This window comes from Vicia villosa, linkage group LG5, assembly GCF_029867415.1.
Source record: "Vicia villosa cultivar HV-30 ecotype Madison, WI linkage group LG5, Vvil1.0, whole genome shotgun sequence".
Taxonomy (NCBI): Eukaryota; Viridiplantae; Streptophyta; class Magnoliopsida; order Fabales; family Fabaceae; genus Vicia; species Vicia villosa.
The window spans coordinates 155,045,658-155,060,358 of NC_081184.1; the positions used below are offsets into that span (position 1 = coordinate 155,045,658).

Consider the following 14,701-nt stretch of genomic DNA (forward strand, 5'->3'; position numbering starts at 1 on the left):
GCATAATAGTGGAGATTGGAAGTCATATAAGTTTAGATGGCACACTAATTAGAGATATTATGTTAAAAGTAACCCTTAAGTTTTTGACTGATCCTAACTCTTCTAACTTTTCAAATTAATTTAAGGTTATGTTTTAATTGATGAACTAAAACGAAGTAGCGCAGAATGAAACAACTGCGTTTGGATTAATGAACTAAAACAGGACAGAATGGATTAAAAACTAATTAAATAGAGTGAAACTGAGCAAAATAGATCAGATATTTCATTTTGTTGTTTAGGTATTTTTGTTAATTTGACGAAATGGAACATAACTAATTAGTTCATTCTATCGTATACACTCTCAATTCAATCGAATGAAAATTGAAGGATTGAATGAAATAATATGGAATAAACTTCATTATGAACTATTTCACTTCTTCAATTATTTGCAAATCCAAACATTAGAATCACATTCCTTACCACCCCACTCAATTCCATTTCATCACATCCCGCACATTGAAAAATATCATAAGGTTAAGCTAAAATTAAAGTTATGATGTATATTTCAGTTTATAAAATCATTCATACTTTTTGTGCTACAAATTTATATATAAGTACTACCCCTGCTATATATAACTTATGGATGGTCGGTGAGCATATGAAGTTGTGCCATCAAAACTCAGCAACTCACTAGAATGACCAAACAACTCTGATATACTCTTACACTATTAATGCAAACTACTGTTAACATTTTTCCTATTAGTTGGACACTGATAAAAAATTATGTTTAGAACGTAGTAAATTCTGAATATTACAATTAAAAACCTATCAAATCTACTAGGAAATGTTACTCTTCTTGGGCAGGTTTTTCTTGGGGATGGTGCAGAACAGGAGAAGAATATAACCCCGGGTCGCCTGATTGTTGTGATGATATTGCTTCCTGGCCCTACACGATCAAAATACAAAAATCAATTTGGTGTCAAAGAACATGGTAAAATTTAAGACCCAGAGAAAATTAAACCAAAGACAGCCAGGTCTCAAGCTACAAAACAAAACCGAATTTTTTCTGTAAGAATTCAATTTAACTGACCTGTGGTATCACTACTACCTGCGCTTGGTCTTCTGCGGGTTTGCTGCTGCTCTGTCATTACAAAGAAATAATTAGAACAGAAGGAACGAGTCCAATAAAAAAGAGTCACAATTTCAGTGTAACAAAACTGGTCAATACTTGTGTAGACGGCTGTAGCTGCTGAAGGTAAATAGAATGCTCTTGCTGCTGCGGTTGCTGCTGCTGCAGAAACTGGTGCAGTTGGAAGTGCAACTGTTGCAGCTGTTGTGGTTGAAGAGGTTCTGGTTGACTTTGTTGTTGAAGTTGTTGCGACAATTCCGGTTGGAATGATTGTTGTTGAAGTTGTTGCGACAATTCTGGTTGGAATGATTGTTGTTGAAGTTGTTGTGACAATTCCGGTTGGAATGCTTGTTGTTGAAGTTGTTGCGACAATTCCGGTTGGAATGATTGTTGTTGAAGTTGTTGCGACAATTCCGGTTGGAATGATTGTTGTTGAAGTTGTTGCGACAATTCTGGTTGCACTGGTTGTTGTTGCAATTGAGTATAATGTTGTTGTAGTTGCAACTGCTGCTGCTGGTAATAATAATGATGCCACATCTGATTATAGTCTTGGCCATTCTGCATATATCCATATTGATCATTACCTTGCATTGCATGATGTGGTACGTTTGATGTAGTACTAGCTTGTAATTGGGACTGAGATAAAGGGTTTTGCGTCTGAATGTTTTGTATAGGCCAACTTTGAGCAGCCACAAAATCAGCAGTAGGAGCAGTGGCTTGAAATTGGTTTTGTCCTTGATTGCATTGCTGAACTTGCAATTGATGTGGTACGTTTGATGTAGTACTAGCTTGTAATTGGGACTGAGATAAAGAGTTTTGCGTCTGAATGTTTTGTATAGGCCTACTTTGAGCAGCCACAAAATCAGCAGTAGGAGCAGTGGCTTGAAATTGGCTTTGTCCTTGATTGCATTGCTGAACTTGCAATGCAGATTGAGAACTCACAGGAACTACAGGAAAATATGCTCCCCGCCCAGCTGTATGCGTTTGCTGTAGAGATGAATGTCGGTGCTGGTGCTCTTTTCTATGTGTGTACTCACGATTACCATATTTGGGACCTCCACGTCCACGGTTACCATATTTAGGACCTCCACAAAATTTACCATTATTTTTTATTGGACCCCAATTTCCACCACGATTTCTAGAAAATCGAGGTGGAAAAAGTGGTCTATTTCTTCTATTGTCCAGATGAGATGATGAATTCGGCCTGTTTCTCTCATCTTGAGTTTGGGCATAATCAGAATCTTGAGTCCTTCTTGAAGAGTTGTACAAACTTAAGGTATTTGACTTGCAGCTTTCTGGAATAGTCTTGCACTCCACCTGAGATGCTGTTAGTCCTGAATCAGGGCATGTACTTTCAAGAGGGTTCAGTGACTCACTTGTTACAGAAAGTGGCTTCAATTCTTCAGTCTTAAGCTCACACTTTCCCTGAGGAAAAACAGAATTTTCGTTTGACGATGCTTGCAAAGCTTGGGAGGGTTGATTTCCACTGGCTGTTGGATGCAATAAATTTTCTGATGAAATGTCAGATCCAGAACAGTCTTTTTTAAAATTCTCAAGTTTGGTAGATTCCTCTTTCACTCCAACTAAATCTACAGACGACAAATGCCGTTCAGGATCATTGTTTCTTGGCTCTTCTGAAACTGAGATAGGTAATTCCCTAGCATTATCTTCTGCTTTATCGTCTGACTCCATAATTTGAAGACAGGCCGAATCTGTATCATTAGGTCGAGTTGTGTTATTCTCCATTAAGACCAATCCATCATTGGCAGCATCAGACTGAGTATCACAATATTTCTCCAACGACATTTTCTTGTTTTGTTGAGGTAAATGCGCTTGCAAGTTAGAACTAGGATCTATAGGTGCTTCATCAGACATGGAAACAGAAGTCTCTTCTCTCTTGTTCTTGATCAAATTGGGTGGTCTTATACTTTTGGTTGAGTACTGACATGAATTTATTCGTGCAGAGTCGGGAAATAATCTTATGTGTCGATTCAATGCCTTCCTTACATCATTTATGGTTCCACAATAGTCAACAAACTGGTATAACATACAGGTGTTAGTATCAAAACTTCTAGGAACCTGAGCCTAGCCCAAGTGAAAGAGAATTACTTCAGAAATCCAAACAAACTATCAAGAGCTCAAAATACTTTGCTTTCATCTCTTGGATAAATAAATACAAGTTTTCTATAGCATAAACAAACAGTAATGACCTGTACATGCAAAATGTTTTCAAATTGGTGGAAACATAAGAAAAATAACTGATAAAAAAACAGATCAACCAACATATATCAGTCCATTCCTAAATCATAATAATGAACTCTAGAATAATTAAGTTCATTCAAATAGTATAACCTCTAGGTATAAGTTTGATATATCCTCCGCATCCTCTGCACTCAGACCTTGAGATCTATCAGACTTTGGAGATAATGCACCTGCAATAATTGAATCTATTACATCCATGTGCTTTTTCCCTCCATGCATCATAGAGAACTTTATCAATTCCTGTAAAAGTACATCAAGACAAGTGAATAAATTTTACTAAATTTAAACTCACATATGATGATTTTATCTTCCAAAAAAGATTGATGCCTGATATGATAAAATCATTCCTAGGCATGTACATGACAGCTCATGATTTACAAAACCATTCTCAGGTGACCAACACTTTAATTTTTCCAATTAAGCACTACTTAATGATGAGTCTATGCTACCCCAGTTTTCCTTGATGGGTGTAGGTGAATTGGCTTTTGACAATGCTGCAATCCGGATAGAAAATGAACTGCCCTTTTGCTAGTTCCTAACTTCAGTTTAGCTGAAAATTCAAACACTTGTTCATTCGTAGGGTTTGTTTTGGGTGTGGGGAAGTAAAGAGAAAAGCTCCCTGTCCATGAAGGTTAGCAGTAGCTGTTGAAATTGTATTTAGGTCGTTGAATTTGTATTGGAGTCTCAAATTGCTTAGGTTCCTAAGTTGTTGGATGCATAAATGTGTTTGGACAACCACATCTTTTGAGCTAGCTTTTGGGATGAGATCCAAGCCCATTTAACAGTAGCCACTAGATTGTTAGACTTGTTCAGTCAATATGAATTGGCATATATATATATATATATATATATATATATATATATATATATATATATATATATATATATATATATATATATATATATATATATATATATATATATATATATATATATATATATATATATATATATATATATATATATATATATATATATATATATATATATATATATATATAAAAACAATTAAAAACAAGGTTATTTTATCTGGTGTGATTGGGTATTATTGCGCCAGTTGATCAACTTCAGCAACTCCACCTAGAGGAAAAAAGAATTAGTTTATTGTCTGAGGTGTCGGTAGGCTTTGTATAATCAGTCGATACTCGATAACCTAGGCAGGGGTATTTGCAAGCATGCATACTGAATCCCAGCATAGATGTAGCTCTCTTTGCAAAACATGCAGTAATAATATAGGGGTAAGACAGGCAGACATACCTCCAGAAGCAATTTGTTTTGAGGCAAGGTTCTGATACCATCAGTTAAGACAACTCTAGCAGCATCCACATTGTTTGTACTCTTAAAACCAAGGAAGAAACAAACGACAAAAATTAGATTGAGTTGTATATGACTATATATGAGTTTTATTTTTATTTTTATTTTAAAGAACTCTTTGTATAATTCGGATATGCTTGCTTGAATCAGTTGAAAGAACTAGTGTAACAGGCAACTATAACCTTAAGGTACCCAGACCAATCCTCTAACTCCAACTTAAGTTATTCTCTTGAACTATGATCTGCAAAATGAAATTTGTTGCCACCACACAGAAAGAAAGAAAAATATCAACTGAGGAAAAACTTTCCAAACAATATCCCATGGATTGTGCTAGTTACAAGAAAAAGAAAATGAAGGATACTATATTACTAATACTATGATAAGGATGCTATTAAATTGACATGGTGCGGTTACTAAATCTGTACTTCCCAAGAAAATTTTACATGGTGTAGTTGACGTGTTTCAATTATATGTTTCTTTTTCCTAATGGCTCAACCACTAAACTGGACACAGTTTGAAATTAGGACTTGATGAAATAAAATATCTTATAAAGAAGAAGAATTTTTACATTAAATTAAGGAACTAAATGATGTATAAATATTATATCTCCAATGAATGTTCTCAAAAACTTGATAGGGTGATTTTAATCATAAAAATACGACAACTAATGTTTGATGCAGACAAGCATAGACACCTACCAAATATTTTAGCGTATAAGTATTATCTCTCCAATGAATGTTCTCAAAAACTTGATAGGGTGATTTTAATCATAAAAATACGACAACTAATGTTTGATGCAGACAGCATTGACTACCTACCATATATTTTAGCCGAGAGAAATGAACATATAAAATGGGGAGGGCCTGTAGCTTTTCCTCTGTTGTAGCTATTTCAAGTGCTTCTTTGTATATACTGAAAGCCGACTCCGTATTTCCCTGCATTAAATATATAAAGCAGCACATGCAGTAACTTTATTGCTGCATCTAGGCATTGCAGAGCTAATTTTTCTTCAATGGCAGTACAGGTGAATTGCATACCAAACGTTTTTCCATATTAGCTTTTGATATAACATTCTCCACAAAATCTGAATCTGTCTCTTTACAGCGACGAATATACGCAGCACGAGCAGCTAAAACATCTCCTATTTGCTCCTTAAACCTAGCATTAAATAAATGGATTGCTGGCACACTCTGTAACAAACATATAGGGGAGCTACGGTCAAACATAAAGTTATGAAGTGAAAGCCAAGAGAAGAAAGGAAATAAAAAAGTTTCAGAAGGGCACCACATAGTCACACAGTTCAGAAATATGCTAGGAAAGCATTAATTAACAAATAAGGAGAAACCACAACACCCAACATAACGAATAGCGGACATGTTTTGACTTGGATTTCAATTTATAATTAGTAACCTTCCCACTAACAACCACACAGTAGAATCTCAAAAAACAAGGTTATCTATGATTTGCGTACACCTTTCTTTGTATTGAATGTGAACACCCAAGTCCAAATCATCACATTTCACCAATGAAGCACGGATACTCTAAAATCTCGGTTGAATCGTATCCGAAATGTCGCCGATACGTATCGAAGGAATATCCGAATTTTTTATTTTAAAAAAACAAAAAAATTCTAATATTTTCCAATACGGCAACACACCATGAGATACACTGTTGACATGTATCAACATGTCTCTGATACACCTAGTTTATCTCATATCTGTTCATTTTTCTAGAACATGAATCAAACTTTCCTCTCCTTACTTACTCTTCTCTCAACATTAACTCCCTTATAACTGTTCATTTTTCTATAACAAGAATCAAACTTTCCCCTCCTTAATTACACTTCTTTACACTTTAAATACCTCTTCTCTCTCCTATGTAATTTTTGATGCACCCATTTAATATTATCTCACGATTACTATTTTTTTAAGATTGGTTTCTTTTCTTCATGATTCCTTTAACAGGTATCAAATTTTGCAAATTTAATTGTTTTTGTTGGACAATGATTTAACTAATGGATAATTTTAATTTTTATATATGTATCATATCCTATATTTTTCAATGACTAACGTATCGCAGTATTGGATACATATTGTATCCGATACCTGTATTGTGTTTGTGCTTCATGATTTCACTTATTCAATTCATCCGTGATGTACTATTACAAGTTTGTTTTTTTACGTTGGACCCTGTAGACATATGACATTGATTTTAATATTTCATACTTGTGTTCTTTAAAATCCCTAAACTTTTGCAAGCGTTTGTCCGATCACTGATGATATACTTGGAAGGTGAAAATTTAACATGCAGAAGCTGACTATTAACAAGACATTCAAGATATTCAATCAACATAACATTTAACTGGGAAAATACCTTCAAATAAATTCCAGTTGCTCGGTCTAGAGAATAATTTGCAATTTCTCTTCCTCCCTTGGCTTCCATGAAGTCCGCATAACGCATCCAGTAATCAGGATAATTGGCGCACACAATCAAGCATCTCTCATAAAGTTTCACGGCCTATGCTTAATAGAAGAAACGGAAAAATCAGCTAATAGTGTTCAACTAAAAAGTAATAGTAAGCAATTGGAAAACTATATTGGAATAAATTATTGAGACTACCCAGTCAAAATCCCCTTGAAGTTCAATAAAATCCAGATAATCATGCCAATTCTGCAATTGATTTGCATCAAGTGGCCGGACATGAAAGTAATATCTTGGAATATTTGCCTCAAAAGAACTAATCTTTGAATACAGTTCACAAGCCTTATGATAAAGCTGTTCTCCAATGATCCTGTACTTTTTTAGGGCTATTGAACTGGTCAATCCAACAGACGAATCCGTCATATCTTTGATAATACAATAAATCTCGTCATCATTGCAACACGTAGTCATGGGAATTTCACCATCTAAACATGATTCAGATTGTAATTCCGATGGAGGATTGTCCTGGCTTGTTATGCCTTCTTCCAAAAAGGTTAGCAGCTTTTTAAAACTGGAGAAATATATAACTAGTACATGGTAAGTGTATTAACAAAATGTATGTGGAAAAAATCACAATATTTACACCCATATAGCCATACAGATGTTATTGTTAATTTATGTTAAGAACTCTTTCTACCGTTCAATAAGAAGAACGATCATCCATATCAACAAGTCGTGTCAGAATTCAGTTGCATATTAAATGAAGGTTGTGTTTTAGAAATTGAAAGAGAAAAGAGATAAAAAGAAATGGAAGAAAATAACAACTTAATTGAATTAATAGTTTATCAAAGGATAGAGAACTCTCCTCCAAGAATTTCCCCTTCACAAAAGATTTTTCTTTTTGAAACTAGATAATTCGAAAATTTGACCCCCTAACCTTATATCCCCTATTTGCTTATCAAACCAATCCTCTTTTACCAACCAACTACCCTAATTGTCCCGAACTAATTTTTCCTTGTAGAAATAAGACCTTCAAAAAAGTCTAACAAAAGCAAATAATTACTCGAGTTTGCCAACTAATCCCCTCATACAAACTGGAGGAATTACATTGAAAGCTATATCCATAATATTTCCCCCCAACTCCCTTTTCTGTTGCTCACAACCAGATGTATAAGTTGTCATTGAATTTGTAAACATAAAACAGTACAGGAGAGCTCGTGTGTAGCAAAGCTACCCAGTTTATTTCAGACTTCATAGCAATACATGTATTGATCAAAATTATCCTACAAGAAAGGGGGTAGTGCATGGTAATGGACCTGACATTTATTAAAAATTATGTGAACATAGCCTTGTAAAATATCATTGTTTTCACGACAAATTCTCACCAGCTTCTCAGAGCACCATTGAAGGCTCAAGTTACACAATGCAAGACATACCTATCATAATACTGGTGTAACTTTTTGGTTGGAAATTTGAGGGTCTGGATATAAATGTGAGCAAGAGAAAGCCACTGCTGCTGGGAAAATGCAAAATGGATATACTTGTCCCACAAGGTATAACATAAGTAATCCTTCCCTACAAAGGATATGGCTCTCTTGAACAATCTGGCAAAAATAAAGCAACAAAACCATTTCATTTCCTTTCAGTAGTGAAACTTTTTAAAGAATATAAAGTAAGAATGTGGAACAAACGATATGAAAAATAAAAGAATTCTACCTAAATCATTTATATTTACGGTCCCTACAACTACAGTGTGTGTGTACGCGCACGTTGGCTTTAACTATATTTACCTCTGAATATCAGATGCATCCTCAAAAGCAGACATACCAAAGCTGCAGTAGTCAACCCACAAGCCAACTGAATATGTTGCGGCCGACACAGCTTGTTCAAAGACTTCAACAACCTTATCCATGGTGCATAGCCGTGACATGTGTGCCGCATACTTCTTCCAATATCCATGACACAAAGGGAATTCAGACAAGAAATGGTCGTAAACTAGACATATTTTCTCCACATTATCCTGCAAAAATAAACCCAATATCCAATTGAAATTCTGTTATGCTGATTTCATGTATAATTGGAAGAAAGAAAACAGAAATAAATTGTCATTTTTTGGCATCAAACTTACAGGATATACTTTCTCAGTCTCTAAGATGAGTGAAACCCATTCATCAAAATGTAATGAACCCTTGGAAATAATTTCAAGTTCAAGATTGTCATTGGTAGCTGCAAAGATAAAATAAAATGGATAACAAGCAACTCGGTTAGTTTGCTGCTACGTTGCGAAAATTGATTGAATGAAGAAATAATCTTTGCAGTTTGCATAACGATGATGAAGAAACAGTGTGGAGAGTTAGTTACCGGATGATTTGGTAGGACACAGCGACACCACCATTAGAAGGCGATGAGAGTAACCGCACTACCGTCGTTCAGGGAGGAGAAATTTTGGTTTTGGTTCAAATCTCTCTTTTCTTTCGTGTTTATTTTGTTAATATGTTTTTGTTTCTGTAATCAAAATTTATTTAGTCTTTATTAAAAAAAACATATTTTGACACTAACAAATTATTATTATTATTATGCGCGTAGTTAGTTTTCATCTTTACTGTTAAACTAATGTGTATTTTTAAATAATTATTTTATAAATATATTTAAAATATTATAAATATTTTTAAAAAAAAAACAACTAAAAATTTAATTTTTAAGTCAAAATTTTCATTACTTTTATCATTACCTTTTGAAATTTAAAAAATTTATATTTAATTTTTTTATTTTAAAAAATTCTAAAATTTGATAAATAAACATTATTAAAAGTTAAAGCTAGGGAGGCGTGCGGGGGAGTTTTGCCTTCTAGGTTTGTGTTACACATCAGTGGCGGAACCATAAATTTTAGGGAGCCTGGACAAAAAATTTATTCCTTATTTTTACTAATTTTACACCCTGTTCCTATTAATTTTTCCCTTGATTTTGTCTAAAAAATTTGTCCTTGATTTTGTCCAAAATTTTCACACTCTTTTTTTACTAATTTTGCCCTTAATTTTGTCTATAAATTACTAATGTTGTCCCTGGTGTTGTCTAAAAATCAACTATTAAGTAGAAAGTATACAACGAAAGGAGGGGTTGAGCCCGAGCGCGTGCTCGGGCTCGTTGGACTGTAGCTCCGCCCATGTTACACATGAAACAAAGCAAACTTTCCTTGCTTCAAAGCCTATTTTATCTAGACCTTCGTTACAAGCAAGAATAGTTTGCTTCTACATCTATATTGCTCTCCTTCTTCATATAATGCTAATTGGTTCCAAGGTGAATAAAAAATGTGGAAATCAAAAGAAAAGTTCTTCTACCAAAGGAGTCTCAATCGTGAAGGCTGGAGACAACAAGAACAATGGAGTTTGGTCTACCTCTTCTGTGATTAGTGGGGTCAAATTTGGTGGATCATCAAGTGGAACATCTATGACTAAGAATATATTTGTGACCAAGATAAAGTCCTTGAAGAAGAAACTGATTCAATCTCATGAATCTGACTCAGAGGATGATGAAGATTGGATTGCTTACTTGAACTGCAGAGGATGGATAAATGAATACATCTAAGGGTTGTTGATTCTAATTTTTATCCTTGTATTTGATCATGTTTTTGTACTTGATTTGTAAGAACCTCTTAAGACTAGTTTGTATAACTGAAATAATACTTGTGCATTTTTAGATGTTGAGTTGGTGGTTTTACTCGTGATCTAGTTGTGTATGTACTAACATACTAACCTTTGCATGACTGACCTCTAGTTGTAAGTTTGAAGTGTTAACACTTTGTCAAATTATGGCAAAAAGGGGGAAGTAGCGGTATGGTGTTATCTTTGTGGAGTAGTGGTATGGTGTGATCTTTGTTAGTATGAGTGACTAACAAGTAACATGTAGTTGTTTAGGACTGACTATTTGGTAAGTACTAATGATGTGCTCACATGCTGAAGCATTGGGAAAGACATTTGGCCCTTTCGGAGTTAGAATTTGTGTTAGTAGTTTTATGCATATTCTAATACTAACCACTGATTGTTTGTGTTTTGCATGACTGAGTATGTGAATGATTGCTGCTGAAAATCGTTAGTTAGTAGGATTGTATGCTACTAACTATGTGCTCACTAGGTACATGCATGACTAAGTATGTGAATGGCTACATGTTTGATTATCTATTTGGTTTGGAGTAACTTAATGGGTTGTGTGTAAGCATCTTAATGTCGATGCTACTGACTTCAGATGGTGCTTAACTCTGATGATTGGAAGATGGCAAATGTTGTTGATTTTATGCTATAATGGTCAAGTGCTTATACTAGTTGTCACTTGTTCTGGTCTAAATGAGTATTATATCTTGAAGAGTTATTTTGTCACAATTTGCCAAAGAAAGTGATTGTAGTTCATTTTGGATTAGCTGTGTTTTTTCAAAACAAGAATACAGAGAAGCGTTCAAAGAGTTCGAGATTAATCTAGCTTGCTTAAGTTGTATGGAGGTGCAGAAGGGACACATGTTAGACACGATGTCCCAACATATTGATACAACATACGGGCCTTGCGCATCAGGTCAATGTTGTTGAATTTTGGAAGAAATTATGGTTAAATATTGGATCAGATTTTATTGTTATTCATTTAATAATATGATTAAATAATTTGTTGGTTAACTGTAAAGATCAATTCAGATTTAAATGAAGATTTAAATTTAAATTTGAAACAAACCAAATCATATATTTTTGATGGAGAGATTTATAGAACAAATAATATCCAACAAATTCTCCATTATTTTTGGACGAAATCAAATAAAATATCCATGAAGAAAAACTCAGAATAATTATGATATATAGGGAGCTCAAAACCTATATTACAAAGTAAGCATTCACATTGAAGATCTGAGAATGCTAGATTTACAAGAGCCCTTGTTATTTTGTGTACACCACACTATGTTTCAGTAACTTGGTATAGTTGTAGGTTTGCCTAGTTGAGTTGTAAATTCAACATCATTCATATTGTTGACTGAAGTTGATCATTAGGGTTTAGTGATTGAAAAACACCAAAGGGTTAGTGTTTGAGATAGAAGAAAGTGAGAGAGTGTCTCGTATTAAGGGGGAGTCATGAATAGAAAGTCATTGGATAGTGTTAGGAAAAGGCATTGAACAACATATAGTTTGTTATTAATTTTAAGACTAAGTGTACTATACTACTAATAGCCCTTGTTATTTTGTGTACACCACACTATGTTTCAGTAACTTGGTATAGTTGTAGGTTTGCCTAGTTGAGTTGTAAATTCAACATCATTCATATTGTTGACTGAAGTTGATCATTAGGGTTTAGTGATTGAAAAACACCAAAGGGTTAGTGTTTGAGATAGAAGAAAGTGAGAGAGTGTCTCGTATTAAGGGGGAGTCATGAATAGAAAGTCATTGGATAGTGTTAGGAAAAGGCATTGAACAACATATAGTTTGTTATTAATTTTAAGACTAAGTGTACTATACTACTAATAGTGAATTTCCTTTATTGCATTGAAAATCAACCCTCCAGATGTATGTGTAGTTTCACTAAACTGGGTTTGCCAATTAGTTGTGTTATTTATTGTTTTTCTGCTCCATCATCTTGTACAAATTATGTTGTGTTAATTATGATGATTTTGATTAACTCGTTGAACCAGTTTCCAAGACATTGGGTTCGACATCTCTCCCTTAAATACAAAACTTAATTTCCAAATTTATACCACGACTTGGCCTATAAATGAGAGCTCCTATATCACGTTTTCACATCCATAAAACGTGAAAAACCTCACTTTTTATTTCTCTCGTCATCTTTAATATTTTCGCACGTATTTTAGCCACAATACTTCGAGAGTGTTCTTGAGTCTAAGTGGGGATATTTGTTATGGGTGAGGTTGAAATTGTAAATTTACCAATAATAAGTATTTCTCTTGTGTAAATAATTCTTCCATAGAAAGTCTTTGTTTGGTTCGCGAGCTTCACCTTGGAGAAAAAGATCTCTTTTAGTTCATGACGACCAACCAATTAAAATATCTAGGGTTAAATATGTTTTTGTTCTCCATAGATTACCAAATTTTGCTTTTGGTCCCAATAAAAAAAAGTTGCATGTTTTGGTCCCTACAAAATTACTATATACGTGGTTTTAGTCTTTGTTGTTAAACTAATATGTATTTTTGAATGATTGTTTTGCAGACATGTTTAAAATGTTTTAAAAAGTTCATTGAAAAAAAAAAGGAACTCCAAATTTTATTGCTAAGTCAAAATTTTTCATTACTTTTATTATTATCTTTTAAAATTAAAATTTTTCATATTTAATTATTCTCATTATAAAAAATTCTAAAATTGTGCAAATCAATATTTCAATATTCTAAACATGTATGGAAAAAAAATTCAAAAATTATAAAGTTAAAGGGTAATTAAACAACTTTTAACATAGACTAAAACTGCATGCTTAAAAAATTTGTAGAGACTAAAATATATATTTTTTAAATAGGGATTAAAAATAAAATTTGAGATATTTATAAGGACAACAAATATATTTAACCCAAATATCTACAATGATTATTGAACTCAACTTATTTAAAAGATCTATCGGTTCAAATCAGCCCAGTTAAAATCTTTTAGTTTGTGAGTTCAGTCTGATGTAAAAACTCAGTAGGTTAGAGATCAACTCAGTAAAAATCTTGATTCGGTTTGTGGCCAATCTTTGTAAATCTCTTGTTAACTTCAGAGGATAGCCAACTCAAAACTCTACCTTGGTTCGAGATCAACCTGTGTAAAATCTCTATTTGGTTTGAAGTCTAACAACTTTAAGCCTTGTTTGTTGTTTGATAATAAGTTAGCTTGAAAATTTTATTTCCTTGTATAATGGGGTTCACGTGCACGACCTTCTAAAAGCTTTCCATTTTAGTCGATACACTCTAGAATAATACTTGGGGACATGATTAGGTCTTCTTAGTCGAGTGTATATAATTCTTTGGTGTTATTTCTATTCTCTTATCTCTTTTACTTTCCAATATTTTTCTTTACTCTGGTTTTCCGCTACGTATTTACTCAAAATGTTTTCAAACTCTGATTTTACAAATGATTTTGTTTTTAAACCAAAGTTTTACACTCCTCAATAATTCACCCCTCTTGTGTATGGACTCACATTTCCAATAATATGAAGAAGGTACGTCTATAACGCGATATTTTACCTTGATCATCTATGGGTTCTCCTTTGTCTCAAACAGGGTTTTCAAGGTGCTGTAACCCTTTACCGAAATTTGCTTGCCTGTGAATTCCACCAATGAGCCTTGGAAAGCTTTGAGGTCATTTAGGTCCAGGGAAAGTCTTTTAAAAACATCATAGTAAAGTATGTCTACAAAGCTTCCATAATCAATCAACAATCTATTAATCCCCATATCATCAGAATTTACATTTATGACCAATGGGCCGCTATTATGTGGATGGATGCTAGATGCGTCTGCGTCCTCCTTAAATAAGGTGACTCAAGCTCTAGAGTTTTCTTCTTGCATAAATTAAGATTGCTAGGTGATTGTTCGATGATCAAAACTCTGTGTGCATACATTATGAGGGCATAGTCGGTCTCCCC

General features: G+C 33.8%; 1 protein-coding gene across 1 annotated transcript; it reads right to left on the reverse strand.

Annotated features, from left to right (window-relative positions):
• Positions 1 to 542: 542 nt before the first annotated feature.
• Positions 543 to 9,604, reverse strand: LOC131603350 (pre-mRNA-processing factor 39-2). The gene is made up of 13 exons (XM_058875646.1): positions 9,467 to 9,604; positions 9,234 to 9,331; positions 8,896 to 9,125; positions 8,542 to 8,709; positions 7,304 to 7,676; positions 7,058 to 7,201; positions 5,722 to 5,874; positions 5,503 to 5,619; positions 4,628 to 4,708; positions 3,461 to 3,610; positions 1,208 to 3,145; positions 1,070 to 1,120; positions 543 to 925 (listed from the first exon to the last, which is right to left on the reverse strand). Exons 1-13 carry the CDS (start codon positions 9,498 to 9,500, stop codon positions 827 to 829), a joined length of 3,636 nt encoding a protein of 1,211 aa, XP_058731629.1. The 5' UTR covers positions 9,501 to 9,604; the 3' UTR covers positions 543 to 826.
• Positions 9,605 to 14,701: the final 5,097 nt, after the last annotated feature.

What these genes read in the sequence shown, in the direction of transcription:
- LOC131603350 (XM_058875646.1), bottom strand. Translation starts at nt 9,500, where the DNA reads ATGGTGGTGTCGCTGTGTCCTACCAAATCATCCG. An exon ending in GTGTCCTACCAAATCATCCG is followed by an intron (nt 9,332 to 9,466) that starts GTAACTAACTCT and finishes TTATCTTTGCAG; the next exon opens with CTACCAATGACAATCTTGAA. An exon ending in AAAACAAATTGCTTCTGGAG is followed by an intron (nt 3,611 to 4,627) that starts GTATGTCTGCCT and finishes GTACTTTTACAG; the next exon opens with GAATTGATAAAGTTCTCTAT.